This window comes from Sorex araneus, chromosome 3 (assembly GCF_027595985.1).
Source record: "Sorex araneus isolate mSorAra2 chromosome 3, mSorAra2.pri, whole genome shotgun sequence".
In the NCBI taxonomy this organism is placed as follows: domain Eukaryota; kingdom Metazoa; phylum Chordata; class Mammalia; order Eulipotyphla; family Soricidae; genus Sorex; species Sorex araneus.
In genome coordinates, this window is record NC_073304.1 from 154582878 (window position 1) to 154605086 (window position 22209).

The following is a 22209-nucleotide window of genomic DNA, read 5'->3' on the forward strand; positions in this document are numbered from 1 at the left end:
TTTCTAGAAAGGTCTACAGTATTATATAATTCTGAGAGGCCTACGTTTTTGTAAATACTCAGGCTGTTTACAATTTTTTTGTTATCTATTGCCATGTTACAAAATTTCCCCAAATTGTGTAGTGGCTTACCACAACAAATGTACATATTTAGCTTTTTTAAAAAAACTGAATCACCATGAGATACACCAGTTCATTGATTTTTGCAGTATGTTTTACTACTTACTTCCCTCTGCTGCTTTCAATTCCTTATGGTTATCTTTGTCTAATTGCCTAGGCTGTTTTGTTAGGTTATTTATGTGGGTCTTTTCTTACTTCCTAAAGAATGCTTGCACTGTTATGAACTTTCCTTTTAACAACACTTAATGCCGTGTCCCATATGTTCTGGTAGCTCCTATCTTCATTCTCATTTGTTTCTAAAAATCTTTAGATTTCCTATCTTTCCCACTGGTTTTTCAGTCGTGAGTTGGTTTCTAAGTGTTTGAAACCATTTGTTTGTGTTTAACTTCCATTTTCAATGCATCATGGTCTGAGAGGACAGCTGGTATAATTTCTACCTTCTTGGTTTTATGAAGGTGTGTTTTGTGATCCAACATGTAGTCTGTCTTGGAGAATGTTCCATGTGCTCTGGAGAAGAATGCATTCAACTGGGGGAAATTAAAAAAAAAAAAAAAAAAGGAATGCATTCAACTTTTGGAACGACAGCACAGTGGCTAAGGTGTTTGCCTTGCACATGGCCAACCCGGGTTTGATTCCTCCGTCCCTCTCAGAGAGCCTGGCAAGCTACCGAGAGTATCTCACTCACACAGCAGAGCCTGGCAAGCTACCCGTGGCATATTCGATATGCCAAAAACATCAACAAGTTTCACAATGGAGATGTTACTGGTGCCAGCTCGAGCAAATCAATGAGCAACAGGATGACAGTGATACAGTGACAGTGATATATATGTACATGCATATATATATTTGCTTCAATATCTTGCATATGTGTATATATACATACATATATATATATATATATATATGTGCCAGTCCCATCTCTTCCATTTCTTTCTTTAAAACCACTGACAAATTTTAGTCTAGTTGATTTATCTAGAGGTGACAAAATAGTGCTGAAGTCTTCAACAACTCTTACATTGCTATTGATATCTTTCTTCAAGTCTGTTAGCAGTTTTTATTTTATAATTCCTCATTGGGTGCAAAAATGTTTGAATGTGTGAGTTCTTCCTAATGTATATATGCATCCTAATCACTAAGAAATGGCCATCCCTGAGTCATGCCCATGAACCACCTCGTGGTGCCATATATGCTCATTCACCGGCTATGATCCAGAAACTCATAAATAAATTTCAAAAGAGATCAACAAGTTGCAGGGATTCTTCCAGACCCCGTACAGGGTCTGAGTTGTCTGGTGCACCCCCAGCAAGGGATGGGTGCGCCCAGCATCGGCCCCAAACAGAGTCCCAGCAGCCAAAAACGTCCACACTCCACAATCACCACCATGTTCCTAGCTGGACTTTACTGCTCGGGACTAGCCTCATCCAGAAATTAATCTGTTGAAAAACTCAAGTATGTGGGCTTTGTAACTAGAATCTCCAGACTTCCACGGAATCAGAGATGGGCTACCTCACCCCATCTCCCTGTACTTCCAGAAGCCCTGGCAGTCACACACAGCCCCAAATCTGCCACTCAGTTAAAAATTTAACTCCAGCTGTTATCACCCTGTTAAAATTTTTGGAATTCCTGGAGCATGCAGCCTCAAATGCAGCCACATTGACACCTCGAACTCTACAATACTGATAAGCCAGGAGAAGCACACAAGATTAGATGGGATGGAATATAGAAGGCATCCAATCTGATTTTAAAAATACCAACACAGAAGGCTTAACCCATAAAAACATCTCAGTAATGTCTTATAATACAGGGGTTTAATGGCTCCATGGTGAGAAAAAACAATCTGCACTAACTTTCTTCTGTGGAAACATTTTTGGATCATTCTCTTAGCAAATTATAACAAGCAATATAAAATAAATTACTGAGGGCCTGCTACGGGGGCAGGCTTAACGGGTGGTTGGGAAAACTGGAGACAATGGTGGTGAGAAGGTGCAATGGTGGTGGAACTAGCACTGGTATACTGAATGTCTGTAACAACTTTGCAAACCGCAGTGTTTACATAATAAAGTGTAGGGGGGAAATTAAAACATAAATAAACCACAAAAAAAAAAAAAAAAGAAATGGCCTAGCCAGGGAGATAGTATAGCAGGTACAGCATTTGCCTTGCACGCAGCCGACCCAGGTTCAAACCCCAGAATCCCCTACGGTCCCCCAAGCACCGCCAGGAGTAATCCTGAGCACAGAGCCAGAAGTAACCTCTGAGCATCACTGGGTGTGACCCAAAAAGCAAAAGAAAAAAAGAAAGAAAGAAATGACCACTTCTGGTCCTTATACATTTGCTTTAATTTGAAGTCTATGTTGTCTGATATAAGTATGGCCACCCCAGCCTTTTTAAGAGAATTGTTTATTTGAAATACATTTTCCAGTCTTTAACTTTGAATCTGTGTTTTCCCTGACTGTTCAAATGTGTCTGTTGTGAGCAGTGGAAAGTGGGCTTTGGTTTTCTGATCCATGGGACCATTTTTTGTCTCCTGACTGGTGCACTTAAGCCATTAACAGCAAGATGATTAATATAAAGGAGTCTTTGCCATCATTCTATAGAAGTTATCCATGTTTATGAAGTCTGCCTTGTTTTAAAGAAGCCCCTTCAATGCTTCTTGCAAAGTTGGATTTCAAGGCTATAAAGTTCCTGAGTGCTGCTGATCTGTGAAACTGTATTATTCCTTCATTTCTGAATAAGTCAAGCTAGCAGAGGATTCTTAGTGAGGGTTTTCTGAGAATATCCCACCATTTTCGTCCAGCCCACAGAAGTTCACTTGACAAATCTGCTATGAGTCTTAAGTAAGCTCTCGCATAGTTTTCTTCTTTGACCTTACTGTATACTGTATACTGTGTACTTTACTGTATATTTACTGTTTACTTTCTTACTTTGTATCTTCTGTGACCTTACTTTCAATATACATTCTATTGCTACCTTTGGCTGTTGGCAGTCAGATTGGGATGGGCTGTGGAGTACTTTCACTCTTGAATCTGGACACATGAATTCCTCAACTCTGGGTTTTTCTCACTATGAAATCTTTGACTAGTGATACTCCTCCAAGACTGCCTTCCTCCTCCTTGGGACCCCAATGATTCTTATGTTTTTCCTCTTGAACCCATCTCATAGTTCTCCAGACTAGTCATTTATTGAGCCTTTTCCCCCCACCTTTGTTGTTTTTAAAGATTTCCTGCATCCCATCTTAAAGATATTTTACCCTTAGCTGCTGCCAAGTCTTCTACTGAGCTGTCTATGTCACCCACCAAACTCATTAGTTCTGTCACAGCTGACTGTGGTTTTATGATTTCTGACCTCATACTTTTCTGTACCTGTGCTACTGCTTGAGCTCACTAATTTCCTCAACGTGTTCTCTCTACAATCCGTATCTCAGAGGTTGTGGTGCTCGTCTGGCATCATTTCTTACAGCCATGCATGGGACACCTAGAAAGGTCTGGGGTCACTGGCACGTGTCAGACTGGTTGCTGCCACTGGCCTGGCAGGCCAGGGGTGCTGCACTGCAGTGTACAGACCTAGGATTACTCCACAACCAAGCATCAACAGCATCAAGGCTGAGAAAAACTGTCTTGCAGCATCTTTCCCTCAGCTCTAGAATTTAATAACCTAGCTGTCTGTGTGAGTGCAGAAGGCATCTGTTCTTCTCATGGGGAGATACAATGCAAAACAGATTCAATGACATGCCGAGAAAACTGTGAATCAGTGGTGAGACTCAGGTCTGATAACCTGTTCAGTCTGGAAGAAATTCAACTTGGTTTATAAGACAGTAGAGAATTTATCTCACTGTGATTCAATAAAAAAAAAAATTGTTTTAATTAAAAAGAAAAAAGAAAGGTAGTAAAGAAGTCCACAAGAACAGCCTTAAAAGAGAAAATCCTTGGGGCTGGAGCAATAGCACAGCGGGTAGGGCATTTGCCTTGCACGAAGCCGACCCAGGTTTGATTCCCAGCATCCCATATGGTCCCCTGAGCACCGCCAGGAGTAATTCCTGAGTGCAGAGCCAGTAGTAGCCCCTGTGCATCGCCAGGTGTGACCCAAAAAGAAAAAAAAAAAAAAAAGAGAAAATCCTTTTTGAAAGAATTTTTAGATATTATCTTCCATAAAACGCTTTGGTTTTGTTTATTTCTATTAAATCTTTAATAGGGTCTATACCTGGCAGTGCAGAGCTGGGCTTGGCTATGCTCAGACCACCAGGGCCAGAACTAGTGGTCAGAGGGCTAGCTCAGGGTCTTGCACATGCGCCTAACCACTTGCGCTAGCTTCTTGACTCAGGGGCACCTAGAGCTTTTGAACGTTACTTTATACATCCAGATTCTCTAGACTCAACTAAGGCTTTGAAGACAGTATAAGCAGGATCTGTGAAAAAGAAAGCAGAATTCAGTGTCTCTACTGCTCATGTTTAATGTCCAACAGTAAATCTGTTTCAGCACTTTTTGAAGAACATACGTTGATCAGATCAAAGCAGAAATATTTCATTATTATTGTTTCAGCACTCTTCTTTGCTTCAATATTGCCCCTTCTTCTTAATATACAGAAGAAAATAAATATATCCTTCATCTCAATGGCTCCTAGCACACTGACCTCAGGACTGGATTGTCATCCCTCTGTTTCTCTAGGTGTCTGAGAAAAGGTGACATTAAAACTCCCCAGCAAAGGGCTGAAGAGCAGGGGAATACAGCACTTGTGATGCACTCGGCCAAAAGTGGTTCAGATCAGGTCTCACACCCAGCACTGCCAGCCCAACCACGACTACTACCACCACAAAATAAATAAAAATAAAATTTCCCAGCATAAGCAACCTATATAGAGAAACCTACCTATTTGCACGGTATCTTCTTGTTCTGAAGTCATTCTTTCTTAATAACTTTGTGCCTCCTAAGATGTGTGGGTTTGGGAGGTGGGGGGCACACTCAGCTATGTTCGGGGTTTACTCCTGTCTCTGCTGTACTCAGGGACTCTGTACCCTGAGCCCCACTAGGGAACCATATAGGTACAGTGAATCGAACACAGATCAGCTGCATGCAAGGCAGGCACCCTACTCTCAGTACTACTGCTCTGGCCCCAAGATGCCTTTTTTTTGGGGGGGGGTCACACCCAGTGATGCTCAGGGGTCACTCCTGACTCTCAACTCAGGAATTACTCCTGGCAGTGCTTGGGGGACGATATGGGATGTTGGAGATTAAACCTGGGTTGGCCACGTACAAGGCAAACGCTCTACCTGTTATTTTTCATGTAAAAGCTCACTGGTTTATACTGGCAGCTCCTTTACTTAAAAGAAATACTTGAATTTCCCCCAAAATTTTTATTATTCATTGTTTGCTAGTTCAGGCATGAAAATTTCCCTCAGGCATAAGAGGTTTGATCTTTTCTACAAATATCATTTAGCCACTTCTTAAATCTAAGAATGCCAAAGAGAACTTTACTCTTGAAACTTAAAACTAGATTTTTGCTTTTTATCAAAAAATTTAGTACACCAATCTGTACTTTAGATATATTTTTTCAATGTAGGAAAAATACATTTTAAGGGGCTGGAGAGATAGCACAGCGGGTAGGGCGTTTGCCTTGCACGCGGCCGACCCGGGTTCAAATCCCAGCATCCCATATGGTCCCCTGAGCACGGCCAGGGGTGATTCCTGAGTGCAGAGCCAGGAGTAACCCCTGTGCATCGCCAGGTGTGACCCAAAAAGCAAAAAAAAAAGAAAAAAAAAGAAAAATACATTTTAAAAGCAGCTGTCTTATCCAAAAAAATAGTTGTTATCAAAATAAGCCATCAGGATTTATGAAACAGCTTTAATATGAAAAAGTTATCTAAATTAGACTTGTAATTTAAAGTTCAGGGGGAAATTTATGAAACTGTAGAAGTCAGAAGGAATAAAAAGAATATTTTATTTGTATACATTTTATAATTCTTAGTATCACTCTCAGACTCATGTGTTGTAGGTAAAACACTAGGGGAAAACAAGGACTCACTGCAGGGGACTGAGCTCTCGGATAAACTGAAAACTCTCAAAATCTGGAAGAATCAGGGTCCAAATAAGTCTTCTAAGTCTAAATTATTTAACTAGAGATTGGGATGCATAACTGGGAGCAGATTTCCAGGCTCCTGCAGAGACAGAGCAGCAAAGACAGGCCCAGCAGGACAGAGCAGGAAAAGGCTCCCACCACAGCCCCTGGGCCCACAGTGCCACTGTGCCCTACTATCACTGTGCCTGTGTGCCCACAATGTCACTATCCCCACAATGCCCACAGGCCCCTATACTAGTTCTGCTTTTGTTCCCATTTACACAGACACTTGGACAGGAATCATACATATACAACCAATGCTTCTCAGTCATACTTAATTGCGGCTTTCTGTACAGAAAGAAATAGTGACACGGTGAGCTGACACCAGCAAGCAGCAGATCTGAGATTCAAACCACGTTCCAGCTAAGGTTCGCCTGAGAAACAGTGCTGAGGAGAAAAGCAATCACTCCTGGGCAGAGATGGAAAAAGACTTTGACCATGAGACCCAACGGGCAGAGACGAGGCTGAGGAGGACGCAGAAGGCTCCAAAGTACTGTGGGTGGGCCCCCCCAACACCACAAAAGCAGCCACAAGAGCTGACTCAGAAAACAGCAGGGACGGAGCTGGAGTGATAGCACAGCGGGTAGGGCATTTGCCTTGCACGCCGCTGACCCAGGTTCGATTCCCAGCATCCCATATCCCATATGGTTCCCCAAGCACCGCCAGGAGTAATCCCTGAGTGCATGAGCCAGGGAGTAATCCCTGTGCAACACCGGGTGTGACCCAAAAAGCAAAAAAAATAAAGAAAACAGTGGAGAGGGGGAAGGCATAGCATAGCTGGTAGGGTGTTTGCCTTGCACGCAGCCGACCCGGGTTTGACTCCAGGCATCTCATATGGTCCCCTGAGCACCGCCATGGGTACTTCCTTAGGGTAGAGCCAGGAGTGACCCCTGTGCATCGCCAGATGTAGCCCAAAAAGCAAAAGGGAAAAAAAAAAAAAAGAAGACATCAGGGAGGGAGTCCACAGATGCGTGGGGACGGGTGTTCTAGAGCCCGACCCTGTGCGGGCAGGAGCCCATCAGTCTTTGGGTCCCTCTTCTCCCAGTTCCCAGGTGCAACCTCGTCAAGGACAGTGCATTTCCGGAGGCCAGACCCCGTGGGAAGGGCTGTGACACAGAGGACTTTGTTCCCACAGGCTGAACCCTCCAGCAGAGGGCTGTCAGGAAATGGGCACCACCATGGCCAGATGACCGCAGCAGGGTCAGTCCCAAAGGGTGCAGGGCGGGACGAGCCTCTCAGGGCCCTCACTGCCTTCTTGGAGATGAGAATGATATGCAAGAAAGTGCAGCTCGCTGAGAACAACGAGCTGACTGACTTGCCACCCAGAGAACAGACCCGCTAGGCAGGGCCGAGAGCAATGTGTGGGCAGGACAGATACCCAGTACCTGCTGCCAGGCGCCTGCCTGCTCACCTGAACACTGTGGGCACCACAGCAGCAGCCCAGGGCCTCTGGGCAGGGCACCAGGAGGGGAGTGTAGGTTCTGCTCTATCCCACACCACCTGGGTCAGCAAGTGTCACTCAAAACTCCCCTCTCCCATGGCACGGGACAGCATCCAGGGGCCTCAGAGAGGCCAGAGAGCTAGGAAGACCCCAGGGGCAGAGAGAGGAGAACCCCCATGCCCTCCCAGCTCAGCCTTTCCCTCTGGCCTAACTCTCCCCCTCCCCTCCTCCCTCTGAGCACGTGCATGCACACACAGACACACACACAGACACACACACAGACACACACACAGACACACACACACACGTTGGGCCTCAAGCACCCACCCAGGATGAGAAACTTCTCGGAGCACCAGAGAAAGCAGAGAAATACACACCTGGTTTTCCATCAAAATCTTCCCTCACTGACCAACCTATAGGGTCAAATTGCAAAATGAGGAGAAAATATTGCAAAATTTAAATTACAAAATTGTAGAGAACAGGCTGGAGTGATAGTACTGCAGGTAAAGCATTTGCCTTGCATGCGACCAACCTGGGTTCAATCCCTGGCATCCCATATGGCCCCCCAAGCACCATCAGGAGCTAATTCCTAAGTGCAGAGCCAGGAATAACACCTGAGCATCTCTGGTGTGACCCAAAAAGCAAAAAAAAAAAAGTCGAGAACAAGACATTTGATGAAAAGTTGTGCCATAACAGAACCAGGAAATGCTAGAGTAATACAATGTGCTTGTCCATCGTGGCCAGCTTCCACACTCAACGGGCCCAAGGCCTTCATTCTGAACATGTCCCCTGAGCATCCTACACCTTGAAGCAAGCTCCTCAACTGCAGAAACAAGAATGATCTGAGGCCAGACCCTCGCACAAGTGCACAGACATATTTACATGAGAATGCTTTTTTGAAGGAAAGGGTTCACAGCTCTCATCATTTCCTATGAGAAGCACATACCAAAGCAAAATTACAAATGAACCGTTCCGAGCAAGTTAAAAACACTTAAACATTTGTTCTCAGTGCCCCAAGGCTCTAGGAGCTTCAACTAAGGTTCGAGGCCCAGTCTGCACTACCACCACATCTGCAACCAGGACACGGAGAAGTCTGATTTAGCTACTAGTAAGAAGCAGGTTGAATCAAAACACCAGCCCACAGGGTGGGAGTTATGCAAACAGAAAGGCATTGCCTTGCACACAGCTGTATGATCCCCAGCACCCCACATGGTCTCCTAGACCCACCAGGAGTGATCCCTAAGCACAGAGCCAGGAGTAAGGCCAGGTACAGTCCAGAAAGGGGGGTGGGGAGAAGGAAGGGAGGGAGACGGGGAGAGAGAGGGGGAGAGGGGGGAGAGAGAGAGAGAGAGAGAGAGAGAAAGAGAGAGAGAGAGAGAGAGAGAGAGAGAGAGAGAGAGAGAGAGAGATACAAAACGGGCAATGGAAAATAAATGATGTAGCGTCTGCCCCTAGAAAGCAGGCTTGAATGGTGGTGGGAAAATCTGAGCAAAATTAATGCCCAAAAGTAGAGAGAATCTGAGAAATTGTCTGCCCTAGAGGCAGGGTGAGGACTGGGGTGGGGTGGCAGGGGATAATGAAGACACTGGTGGTGGAGAGTTTGCACTGGTAGAGGGATGGGTGTTCAATCATTGCATGGCTGAATCTCAAACATGAAAGCTCTGTAACTGTATCTCACGGTGGTTCAATTAAAAATTAAGTAATTAATTAGTTAATAATTAATTAAAAGGGGAAAAAGAAAAATAGGGCACCCCAGGAGTTGGAGGTGGGGGCTTTCTAGCACACCAGGCTGTGCTGGGGTGGGCATGCAGGTGACAGGGCAGGGGTGAGGATGCCAGGGCAGGAGTGCAAGTGCCAGGGAGGGGGTGAGGGTGTCAGGGCAGGGGTGCAGCTTGTCAGGAATCAAGCTCCAGGCCTTGCACTAATCACCCACTTCCTAAAGAACATAATCTCTTTATTTTATTTTATTTTAGGTTTGGGGGCCATAACTGGCAGTGTTCAGGGCTTAGTCCTGGCTGTGCATCAGGAATCCCAGCAGGCCCAGGAACCGAATGTGGGAGCGTATGTGGTGCTGGGGATCAAAGTGGGTTGGCATATGCAAGCCAAATGCCCTACCACAGCCAGAGACAGTACAGTGGGTAAGGTACCATTGCACGCGGACAACCTGGGTTTGATCCTCAGCATCCCATATGGTCCTGAGCACTGTCAGTTTTCTGAGCAGAACCAGGAGTAAGCACTGAGCACCACCGGTGTGGGGAAACACTGTAAATAACTAAAATTTTCTTATATTCCCTTAAACTTACTTCTCTGGGCTTGAAGCTCAGATACCTAAGGCGTGTCTAGCAAGAAAGAAATGTGGCTATTTGGGTGGTAGTGTGAGAAGTGGTATGTAATTTCTTCCGAATGTTCTGACTGAAAGCACTATTATTCCCAAAGGCCCCCAAATGAGCTGCATGCAAAACTGGAAAAGAATCTGCCCACGAATCCTTCAGGAGAAGAGCTTCAAAGGAGGCAGACAATTGGAGACAGCCCAAACACAGGGGCAGGCCCTGACCTCTCCTCTTCACTGACCATGACCTCTCCTCCTCACAGACTATGACCTCTCCTCCTCACAGACCATGACTTCTCCTCCCTACAAACCATGACCTCTCCTCCTCACAACCTGACCTCTCCTCCTCACAGACCATGACTTCTCCTCCTCACAGACCATGATCTCTCCTCCTCACAGACCCTGACCTCTCCTCACAGACCATGACCTCCCCTCCTCACAGACCATGATCTCTCCTCCTCACAGACCATGACCTCTCCTCATAGACCATGACCTCTCCTCCTCACAGACCATGACCTCTCCTCCTCACAGATCATGACCTCTCCTCCTCACAGACCATGACCTCTCCTCCTCACAGACCATGATCTCTCCTCCTCACAGACCCTGACCTCTCCTCACAGACCATGACCTCTCCTCCTCACAGACCATGACCTCTCCTCCTCACAGACCATGACCTCTCCTCCTCACAGACTATGACCTCTCCTCCTCACAGACCATGACCTCTCCTCCTCACAGACCATGACCTCTCCTCCTCACAGACCATGACCTCTCCTCCTCACAGATCATGACCTCTCCTCCTCACAGACCATGACCTCTCCTCCTCACAGACCATGATCTCTCCTCCTCACAGACCCTGACCTCTCCTCACAGACCATGACCTCTCCTCCTCACAGACCATGACCTCTCCTCCTCACAGACCATGACCTCTCCTCCTCACAGACTATGACCTCTTCTCCTCACAGACCATGACCTCTCCTCCTCACAGACCATGACCTCTCCTCCTCACAGACCATGACCTCTCCTCCTCACAGATCATGACCTCTCCTCCTCACAGACCATGACCTCTCCTCCTCACAGACCATGATCTCTCCTCCTCACAGACCCTGACCTCTCCTCACAGACCATGACCTCTCCTCCTCACAGACCATGATCTCTCCTCCTCACAGACCATGACCTCTCCTCACAGACCATGACCTCTCCTCCTCACAGACCATGACCTCTCCTCCTCACAGACTATGACCTCTTCTCCTCACAGACCATGACCTCTCCTCCTCACAGACCATGACCTCTCCTCCTCACAGACCATGACCTCTCCTCCTCACAGATCATGACCTCTCCTCCTCACAGACCATGACCTCTCCTCCTCACAGACCATGACCTCTCCTCACAGACCATGACCTCTCCTCCTCACAGACCATGACCTCTCCTCCTCACAGACCATGACCTCTCCTCCTCACAGACTATGACCTCTTCTCCTCACAGACCATGACCTCTCCTCCTCACAGACCATGACCTCTCCTCCCTACAGACCATGACCTCTCCTCCTCACAGCCTGACTTCTCCTACAGGCCATGACCTCTCTTTCTCACAGACATTGACCTCTGTACTTACAGCTCTGCTGACCTCTCAGCCAGCCATCCTGTGCATCCTGGAGGCACCTGGATCCCAGTTTGGGATTTCCACAGGAAAGCCCCTTACATCTCTCTCACTAGTAGCAGGGTAGCTGCTGTCTCACTTGTGAAACGGCTGTGATTCTGAAGTTGCAATTACTGCCTAGTAATGCACAAGCAGTGACTGCTCAGAGACCATCTCCAAATAGTAGCACTGCACTGTAGCACTGTCGTCCTGTTATTCAACAATTTGCTCGTTCGGAACCAGTAATGTCTCCACTGTGAGACTTGCTGTTACTGTTTTTGGCATATCTAATATGCCACAGGTAGCTTGCCAGGCTCTGCCATGCAGGCAGGATACCCTGTTAGCTTGCTGGGCTCTCCGAGAGGGACAGAGGAATCGAAACTGGGTCAGCCGTGTTCATGGCAAACTCCCTACCCACTATGCTATCGCTCCAGTCCATCCAGATAGTAACACTGTGCAGACATAGAGCCACCCAATGCAGGACTGTGTCTGTCCTGACAGCACTGAAGCTCAGCAAGGAACACAGCGGGAGCCCGATGGGTGCTCGCCATAAGGGAGAAGCATCAGGCTAACATTTGAACAATGAGAGTGTGTGCCTGGTGGATTTAGAAGGTAGATTTAATTCATAAAGGGAGGATTCGGTAAAGCCCAGCTGAAGTTGTGTCCAGAGGGGAGGTAGAACGGTAGACTCCAGCAGAGAGCAGCTACACCAGGGCCAACAGAAGGGTAGGTCAGTGCACTGGCTGGGACAGCTGGAGTATGGCCCTCAAGGCCAGTGCTCATGTCACCCTTCAGTAAGGAGACAGCTCTCGGGTCATGGGGTGGCAGAGGCCAGGTTGAGGTTGAGCCCCAACAGGGACCTCGGCCACACAGATCTGCCGATAAGACCAACCCACTTTGAGCTTAAAGGTGAAGAAAAGCCACCACGCGTGGGAATCCTAAGAGACAAACAGTGGCCTTTAGATTCCCAGAACTTTATCACCTTGATACCAAAAGCAGACAGAAAAAAAAGAGAGAGAAAAAAAAAAAGAGGAAAAAAAAAGCAGACAGAAACACCACAAAAAAAGAAAATCACATGTCAATATCCCTGATAAACACGAATGCAAAATTATTAGCAAAATATTAGCAAACAGAATCCAACAACTCATCAAAAAGATCATACACCATGACCAAGTGGGATTCACCCAGGGGATGCAAGGATGGTTTAACATTCGCAAGTCAATCAACATAATTCATCATATCAATAAAAGAAAAAAATTAAAAACCACATGATCATATCAATAGATGCAGAAAAAGCATTTGACAAGCTTCAGTCCCCATTCATGATGAAAACTCTCAACAAAATGGGAGTTGAAGAAACTTTCCTCAAAGTCAAAACCATCAACCACAAGCCCATGGCAAGCATTATTCTCAATGGAGAAAAACTAAAAGCCTTCCCTCTAAGATCAGGGAAAAGACAAGGATGCCCACTCTTGCCACTTATATTCAATATAGTACTGGAAGTACTTGCCATAGCAGTTAAGGAAGATAAAGATATTAAGGGCATCCAGAGGGGCTGGAGCGACAGCACAGTGGGTAGGGCATTTGCCTTGCACGTGGCCAACTTGCGAATGTTAAACCATCCTTGCATCCCCTGGGTGAATCCCACTTGGTCATGGTGTATGATCTTTTTGATGAGTTGTTGGATTCTGTTTGCTAATATTTTGCTAATAATTTTGCATCCCATATGGTCCTCTGAGCACCACCAAGAGTGATTCCTGAGTGCAGAGCCAGGAGTAACCCCTGTGCATCACCAGGTGTAAACAAAAAAAAAAAGCGGGGAGAGGCATCCAGATACGAAAGGAAGAAGTCAAGTTCTCACTAGATCCCCAGAACTTCAAATGATTGGAATATCACACAACACATTTATAATAGGTAAGCACAAATGCTTGCAGTATTTTTAGAGGTAAAAAAGCATAAGCAAGCCAAAGAGATCAGATTATAAAAAGAACTAAGTTACATTTTAGAAATGAACAATATAATTGGTTACAATAAAAGAAACTATGGGGCTGGAGCAATAGCACAGCAGGTAGGGCATTTGTCTTGCAAAGGGCCGACCCAGGTTTGATTCCCAGCATCCCATATGGTACCCTGAGCACCGCCAGGAGTAATTCCTGAGTGCAAAGCCAGGAGGTAACCCCTGTGCATTGCTGGGTGTGACCCAAAAAGAAAAAAATAAAAGACTCTATGACGTAGCTAAGTAACAAAGCTGATGCAAATGGAAGAGATGTCTGTAAAGCAAAGCTAAATGAATATCCCAGAATAAGACAAGTAGGTAAGAATATGAAACATGAGAGAAAGGTTAAGAGTCTTGGAAGAAGGGCTGGAGAGATAGTACAGCGGGTTTAGTACAGCGGGGATAGTACAACTGTGTGCCTTGCACACAGTTGACCCAAGTTCAATTCCCAGCATCCCACATGGTCCCCAAGCACCGCCAGGAGTAATTCCTGAGTGTAAAGCCAGGAGTACCCCTGAGCATCGCCGGGTGTGACCCAAAAAGAAAAAAAAAGTGTTGGAAGACAGACAGGCTAAATCTATGGTAATCAGGAGTCCCAGGAGAGAATTAATAAAATAAAAAGCTGGTAACATTTTTTTTTTCACACCTGGCGATGCACAGGGGTTATTCCTTCCTGGCTCTGCACTCAGGAACTACCCCTGGCTGTGCAAGGCAAACACCCTACCCACCCTACCCGCTGTGCTATTGCTCCAGCTCCCCTTTTGTTGTTGTTTTTTAGGTTTTTCTGTTTGTTTGGGGGCCACTTCCAGGAGTGCCTAGGGGTTATTCCTGTCTCTGCACTCAGGAATCACTCTTTGGGCTTGGGGACCATATGGGATGCCTGGGACCAAATATGGATGTGCTATGTGCAAGGCCTTACCCGCTGTACTATCTCTCCAGCCCCCAAAAGTTGGCAGCATTGGAACAAATAATGCCTGGGGAGTCTGGGGAAAAATAAAGACTCAAAGGAGTACAAAGTATGACACAATGACAAAGCAATCAGAAAAACCAAAGACACACACACACACACACACACACACAAAACACACTGCAATAACTAACATCTCAGAATGCCAAGGACAAAGAAAAGCTCTGTGCAGAGGCTGCAAAAGATGGATGGCAGGGCTGGTCACACAGTCCTAACAGACACCAGAGGACACCGAGTGAGACAGCAAAGCTCCAGGACAGTGACTGTCAGCTTCAAGTTATGTATCCAGTAAAACTCTTTCAAAAAGATCAAAATAGCATTTCAGATAGAAGTGAAAATAAACTCAACACCAGTACACCACCGTAAAAGAAGTGAGCTGTCCTTAGCTTCCTAACTGACCTGCCCTCTCTGATACTCTTGATATTCTCTTGAACATATTCTCACAGTCCAGTGCTAAAATGATTTTGGTTCTACAGAACTTCCAAGACTGACTTAGAAGTTCGAAGTGCTTAGCCTGGAGACTTGCCAGCAATTTCTCTGAGGGATCGTCTGACTTGGCCACGTTCTGGCTGTGACCACGGGCTGGGCGACCTTCCCGCCTGCATCTGACACTCTCCTCAATGTGTGTAAGGAAACGTGCGAACAAGGAAGGTAGCCGCCACGAGAATGCTGCCACACAAGGCCTGGCATCCGGCCTCCCGTGCACAGGCGCGCTTGGTTTGTAGCATCAATAAAGTAACCCCCAGCACCCAAACACCGCCCAGCAGCAGTCCCAACCCCTCGCCGCTCAGGGCATCTCCCTGCACTCCCCAAATGTGTCCCAGGGAAACGAGAAACAGTCCCTCCTGGGTCAGCTCCTGGCCCATGCCTGCCTGCAGCCATTGCTCTACCTCCAGAAGACATGTTTACCATTTGAGCAAACTCCAGCCCTGCCATTCCTCCTCCGGGAAAGCGCCTAACTCAGGTTTCCTCATTTTTGTCCATGGAAAGTTTTTCTGATGTGGAAATGGAGATCACCAAAAAAAAAATAAGGACTGGCTAATCAAGCCCCAACACCCTGACAGAGAAACCTGAGAGGGAAAATGCCCCTCCCTGCCCCACCCCAACAGGGCAGCTGTTTTAGGTTTGCTGCATTCTCCGTAACCTCTGACAGCTGCACTCTATTCAAAGACATTATTTTCCTCGGAGAAAGACATCCAACAGGAAGTTGGTGGTGGGCAGGAAAAGATGGTAAGTAAGGATGCATCAGCTCACAGCTCAGGAAACATCTTTCCCAGTCTGTTGTCCAAGGAAGTCTATCTGACCGGCCATTCTCACCCAAGACAAAGGAAACAGCCTCCAGGCACTGCTCAGCTGGCACCAAGCAGGTGTGGGGCTTTTGTCTAAAAGAAGGCAGAAGCAGGTAGTCACAACAGCTCTCAGTTTTCCAGTTACTCATTTGCTGAGGATGCTGCAGCTGATTCCCGCGCCCAGCCCAGCTCTCCAAAACGGCTCAGAGAACACGGAGGCCAAGTATTGAGCCCAGCCAGGCCTGCCCCCTCCCCACCACCATCCCCCACCCAGCGGGGCTGTCACTCATGAAGGAGCTCGGAAAAGTTTAAAACTTCAAAATTTAGGGGCTGGAGCGATAGCATAGTGGGTAGGGTGTTTGCCTTCCACGCGGCCGACCCAGGTTCGATTCCCAGCATCCCATATGGTCCCCCGAGCACCGCCAGGAGTAATTCCTGAGTACATGAGCCAGGAGTAACCCCTGTGCATCACTTGTGACCCAAAAAGAAAAAAAAAAATCTTCAAAATTTAAACTCATCTGAAAATCTATTATTCTATAAGAGGACCCAAACAAAACGATTTTTTAATTATGAAAACACTTTCATTCTCACTAAAGAAAAAAAGGACAAAAGAATATGAGAGCAAGGCTGCCGTCAAATGCACCGCGTACAAACACTGGCTCATTCCACTCACACATCTTCTCCAGAATGTGTAAAATCCTGTGTGACTGTCACCACAGTCTATTAACCAGTCAGACCCACAGCGGTGTCACCAAAGTTGTAGCACACGCATTTCTGATTTTTTTTGGGGGGAAGCTGGGGGAGCAGTTGGGGCTATCTCAACAGTGCTCAGGGTTTATTCCTGCCTCTGCACTCAGGGATCACTGCTGGCAGGGCTTGCGGGACCCCATGGGATACCAGAGATGAAACCTGGGTCAGCTGTGTGCAAGGCAAGCGCCTTTTCCACAGTATCCTCTTTCCAGCCCCCAGTTTTCTCCTTACCCTCAAAAAACTGCCCAGAGTACAGGGCAGACACAAGACTTTCAGAAGGAACTAAGTCCATCTTTCTTCTATAGGAACTGCTGTCATAAAAACTGAATTACCAACAGCCCCATGAGCCACTGGAACTAAGATTCATGAAAATGCCTAAACATATTGGCAGTGCTTAAGGAAATGCTAAGTGACTCTCCAGTAAGACAATATTTACTACTCATCATCCCTGGAAAGGCAAATTCGGCCTCTGTTCCTGGCAAGTCTTTAATATTGCTGATAGCTTCTGGTCAAACGCACTTATGCCTGAGAACTAACACCCAGCATAGCCCAGCACACGGTCACTGTGGTTCTCCGCAGGCAGGGACCCCGGGCCCCAGTCGGTGCCCCGTGTGGGAAGAGCAGTGCCTGGCACCTCAGGGAAACGCAGCAAGCGTCAGCGCTGGGGCTGAATGCACAGAGGAGGACTGCTTACCAAGGGGCTGGGGCGAGCTGACACTACAGAGCCAGCAGCAGGGCAAGGCCAGGGGCTGACACGAGAAATGAACGGCGGAGAACGGATCACATGAGGAAGCACCGGGATGGTTTGTATGAAAGAGAGCATGCACAGGACATGCTTCTACAGGTGTGATGCCTTTCCACCAGTGTTTCCCAAAGTGGGGAGCCCTGGAACAGTCCAGGGGCGGCAGCAGCTCCGGGGCAACTAGGAGAGACTTCCTGTTTAACAGCTTAAAGGGCAATTTCCAGGGAGGCACCGAGTACGGGAACCTCATTCATTCTACAGTCGACTCTGAAACTCTGGTTGTACGAACACTCAGGAAACAAAGACAACACAGAATGAGGCTGGAGTGATAGCACAGTGGTTAGGGCATCTGCCTTGCATGCAGCCAACCTGGGTTCAATTCTCAGCATCCCATATGGTCCCCCGAGCACAACAATCAGGAGTGCATGAGCCAAAAGTAACCCCTGTGCATCGACAGGTGTAACCCAAAAAGCAAAAAAATAGAAAACATGGAGTGCTCCAGCGTTCCTCAGGCTGGTTCTGGACTCTGGACGCTCTCTGCGTCGGGACAAGCGCGAGCTGGCAGCAAGTTCAGCACCAGGTCCCCAGACCGATCTCTGTGTGGGCTCTGTGCCTGCCAGGCCAGGCGCGAATGAATGTGCTGACCACGGCTGCAGGCCTCAGGCTACGCCAACGCATCCCACAGCATGGCCTGTTGGGTTCAGAGGGTGCGTGGGATTTAAGAACCACATCCAGAGGCTGGAGAGATGGGACAGCAGAAAGGACGCTTCTCTTGCACACGGCTCACCCGGGCTTGGTTCTGGGCACCACAAATGTACTCCCCAAGCCGGCCAGGAGTGACCCCTGAGCACAGTGGGTACGGCTCAAAAACACCAAAACAAAACACCAAGAAGACCCACATCCAACTCCATCAGCATCACCACCTACCACCTGACTGGAAACATATTTCACGAGGGAGAATCCAGGGCTGCAGCGATATAGTACAACAGGTAAGACATTTGCCTTGCACACAGTCAACCCAGGGTTCAAGCCCTGGCACTGCATATGGTCCCTCAAGCTACCAACAAGTAATCCCTGAGCTCAGAGCCAGGAGTAAGCCCTCAGCACTGTCTAGTGTGGCCCAAAAACAAAAAACAAAAAAACAAAAGGGAGGGAGGGGGAGAGGTAGAGGGAGAGAGGAGGCAGGGGAGAATCCAGAGGCTGGGGTGTGTGGCTCAGGGAAGCACTTGCCCCTGTATACTTGAGACCCTGTGTTGTTCAATTCCCTGCCCCACCACCTTTCACCAAAAAAAAATCCAACTCATGACCAGGGTGCCATCCAGCAGATTCCATACATCCTAACTTCATTCACTACATAATTTCCTTTCTTTTACCCACTTGTGCTTTGAAAAAATGCAAAGAATTTATAGAGAAGGAATTTGCTAATCACATCTTGAGCAGCTGCTAGCTGGATGTACTAAATCCACAGCTTCTTCAGTTACACTGGGCGGTTATCGCAGAAGTGCACCCAAGGAAACTGTTTCACCTTTCCTAACAGTGCACTTCCACCTTCCTTTCCCTATTAATACCCTTCTTGTGATGATGAGCACCAAAGGCTTACATCAAAGACATGAGCCCACCCTCCTCCAACCTGCTGGCTAGCTCGTCAGAGAGAGCAGTAAAGTTCCTTCTCGACCTGTTGAAAGGAAAGGGAAAGGGAAAATCTGGTTTATTTCAAAAGAACTTATTTAAGCCTACCTTACCACGCTGCTAAGAGGGAGTTCCCTGGAACTAAAGGATTGGATTGAGATCGGAGACTAGATCGAGCACTGCACGATGACATTGTTCCTGGTATTCCATTCAGCTTCCCAAGCTCCAAGCATCTCTGAACAAATGTCTGCCTACAGCCGCTCTGGGAATAGACAGCTGATGGGACCCCTGCATGCCTCAGGGCAGATGGTCTCACTTTTCTGGGAACACACACACATGGTCACAAACACACATGTGAGCACCTAATGATGAAAATAGATAATTCAGAAAATGGAAAACAACAAAGGGAGCATTTCTCACAAGAATTTCAGTAAACCAAGAAATGCAAGTGGAAATTTACTTTCTTTTTCCCAAAATTTCCTTGGAAATTTTGATTTTCAGACTGTGTTTGGCTTCCTTACACCAAATGTCGTATCCCCAAAATACAAAGAGTTGGTGTTTCAATTCTCAATGAAATACCTCCCTTGGCAACCAAGGGTTTTTAGAAACCAATGGTAATTATTACACAATCTTGCAAAAAAGATTTGCACAACATTTGTAAAGTTGAGCTGCACCTATCACCAATTCAACAAAAGAATATTATACACAAACTACACAGTTCTGAACACCTGATAATTTGGTGTGAAGTAAGCCATGATAAAAACTCCACCATTAAAGAGAATACTACAAGTAACCAAAAATTGAAATAACACAAATGGCTGGGCATTTCCAAACTAAGACAGACACTATGGGCGCTATCCATTACATATCCAAAACGAATCACTGACTCTTTAAGTTCTGTTTCTTTATCCACAACATGGACAAAATAATAATAACGGTCCTTAGCGTTATCAGTGTTACACGAACCCATGTTAGATTCTTATAATAGAGCTTGGAAACAGTATACAAAGAATGTCTGTATAATGTCAGGCACCAAAGACTTTTAAAACAAGAATACTTAAAAGAGCAACTAAAAAAAAGTAATCATAAAAGACTCAGCTGTTACGACCTGTGATGAAAGAATAGTCTTAAACTACTACAGTATGTTTTGAGTATAAACAAGTAACAGAATAAGAAAGAACCCCCTTGCTAAGTATCCCAACTTGCTTCTTTGTCATTGCTCCTAATTTGCATATTTGAATTATCCTCCCTAAAATCTACAGGTAGAAATTCCAGCCATTATAATCAACAAAGTTTAAGAAACTATTTCCCCCAGTCCGAGAAATCAGAGGTTACAAGGAACACAATTCTTAGCATCTCCCCCTCTTTAAAGCATCCTAAGTTGAAACTGTTCCTGAACTAAATGCCCAAACGTTTCTGCAATAGAAGCTGCAGACTTTGATGCGAACGGACCTTTCCAACAATGGGGAGTTGTTCCAGCCCGTGAATAGGACAGTGTCCATGAGAGCGGCGGGGTCCGGAGCGGGACATTCCTGACACCCTTGTCCCCTGGCCAGCCTCTGGGCCTTGGATCTCCCGGCCACGTGCCGGTGGCGATCACGAGCGGGCCAAGCGCGGCGCCGAGAAGGAGCCTCCACCCCAGGCCCCCGGGCCCGCAGCCCCCGAGCTCCGGGGCGCGCGGGCACCGGCGGGTTTGCTCGGGGACCCCGCACCCCCGCGCCCAGCAGTCCCGTCCCGTTCTGATGGTCCGTTCTGGACGCGGCGCCCACCGGGGGAGCCCGACCTCGCACCCAGCGCACCGGCCGGGCCGGCGCGGCGCAGCAGGCGCGGGGCGCGCGCGGCTCCTCCAGAACCACCGGCCCGCTGCGGCCGAACCGAGAGCCCCTACGGGCGTCGGGCCGAGCGGCGGTTCCGAAGCGCCCACGCGGGTCCCCAAGTGCCCGGGACCAAACTCCCGAGTTTCTCGCCTGCCCCGTCCCCAGCGGTCCGGGGTCCGTTTCGGGGGCTCGGCTCTGCGGGGTCCCCGGGCCGGGGACTGGGGCACAAAGGAAAAGGAGGGCTCGGGGGGCCCCAGCCCTCCGGTTCCGAGGAAGCCAAGTGGGGTTCGCCCGGCCCTTTGTTCGCGGCCCGGGCGCGCGGGACAGGCCGGCCGCCGCGCCCGCCCCGCGGCCCCCGCGCCCCCGCCCCGCGCCCCCGGCCCCGCGCCGCCCGGCGGGACGCGCCGCTCACCCCGGAGCAGCAGCAGCAGGAAGAAGGCGGGTAACGGGGCGCGGAGCCCGAGCCGCAGCCGCCGCCTCAGCGCCATGTCGCGGGGACTGAGGGGCCGCGGGCGCGCGGCGCGCCAGGCTTCCCCGCGCGCATGCGCCCCGCCGCCAGGACCCTGCCGCCCGCCCCCGGGTACCATAGCGACCACGCGGCCCGACGGAGCCGTCCCCATGGCGACAGAGCAAGCGCGACGTCTGGTTGCCATGGATGCAGGGATGCTCCAGTCCGGACAGTCTGTGGGGTCTCTCAATGAACTTAGTGACAGCAGGGTTAAGGAGAGTGCTCAAAAGTAGAGAGGCTTGGGGCTGGAGTGATAGCACAGCGGGTAGGGCGTTTGCCTTGCACGCGGCCAACCCGGGTTCAGTTCCCAGCATCCCATATGGTCTCCTGAGCTCCGCCAGGGGTAATTCCTGAGTGCAGAGCCAGGAGCGACCCCTGCATCACCAGGTGTGATCCAAAAAGCAAAAAAATAAAAAGTGGAAAGGCTAAATTTTCATAGCCAGAAAAGCTATCCATTACATATCAGAAAAGGGACGTTCAATTTAAAGTAGGGAAAGGAGTGATAGTCAAGCGGGCAGGGTGCCTGCCTTAGATGAGGACGACCAGAGTTCATCCCCTGCGCCCTATACGATCCCCTGAGCCTGCCAGGAGTAATCCCTGGCGGACAGCCAGGAGTAATTCTTGAGCACCACTTATTTTAGAAAAAAAAAATGGGAAAAAGAGAGTTTCTTATTTTACATAACGATACCACCCACTTATCTTGGAAGCATTATTGCCGTACCTCTTCTGAGGCCCCCAATTCCAAATATCATAGAAGTGGAAAGCGCTGAAATTTGAATCACAAGGAAAGCATACATCATACACTACATAAAAGTGATATCCTTCTGGGCCGGAGTAATAGCACAGCGGGTAGGGCGTTTGCCTTGCATGCGGCCGACC

General features: G+C 48.0%; 1 protein-coding gene across 1 annotated transcript in view; it reads right to left on the reverse strand.

Annotated features, from left to right (window-relative positions):
* Positions 1–21442, reverse strand: part of JAM3 (junctional adhesion molecule 3) — a 65934-nt gene extending 44492 nt beyond the window's left edge. The window contains exon 1 of the mRNA XM_055132164.1: positions 21235–21442. Coding sequence (XP_054988139.1) covers positions 21235–21442 — 208 coding nt within the window. The remainder of the gene's footprint in view (positions 1–21234) is intronic.
* Between the last annotated feature and the right edge of the window lie 767 nt (positions 21443–22209).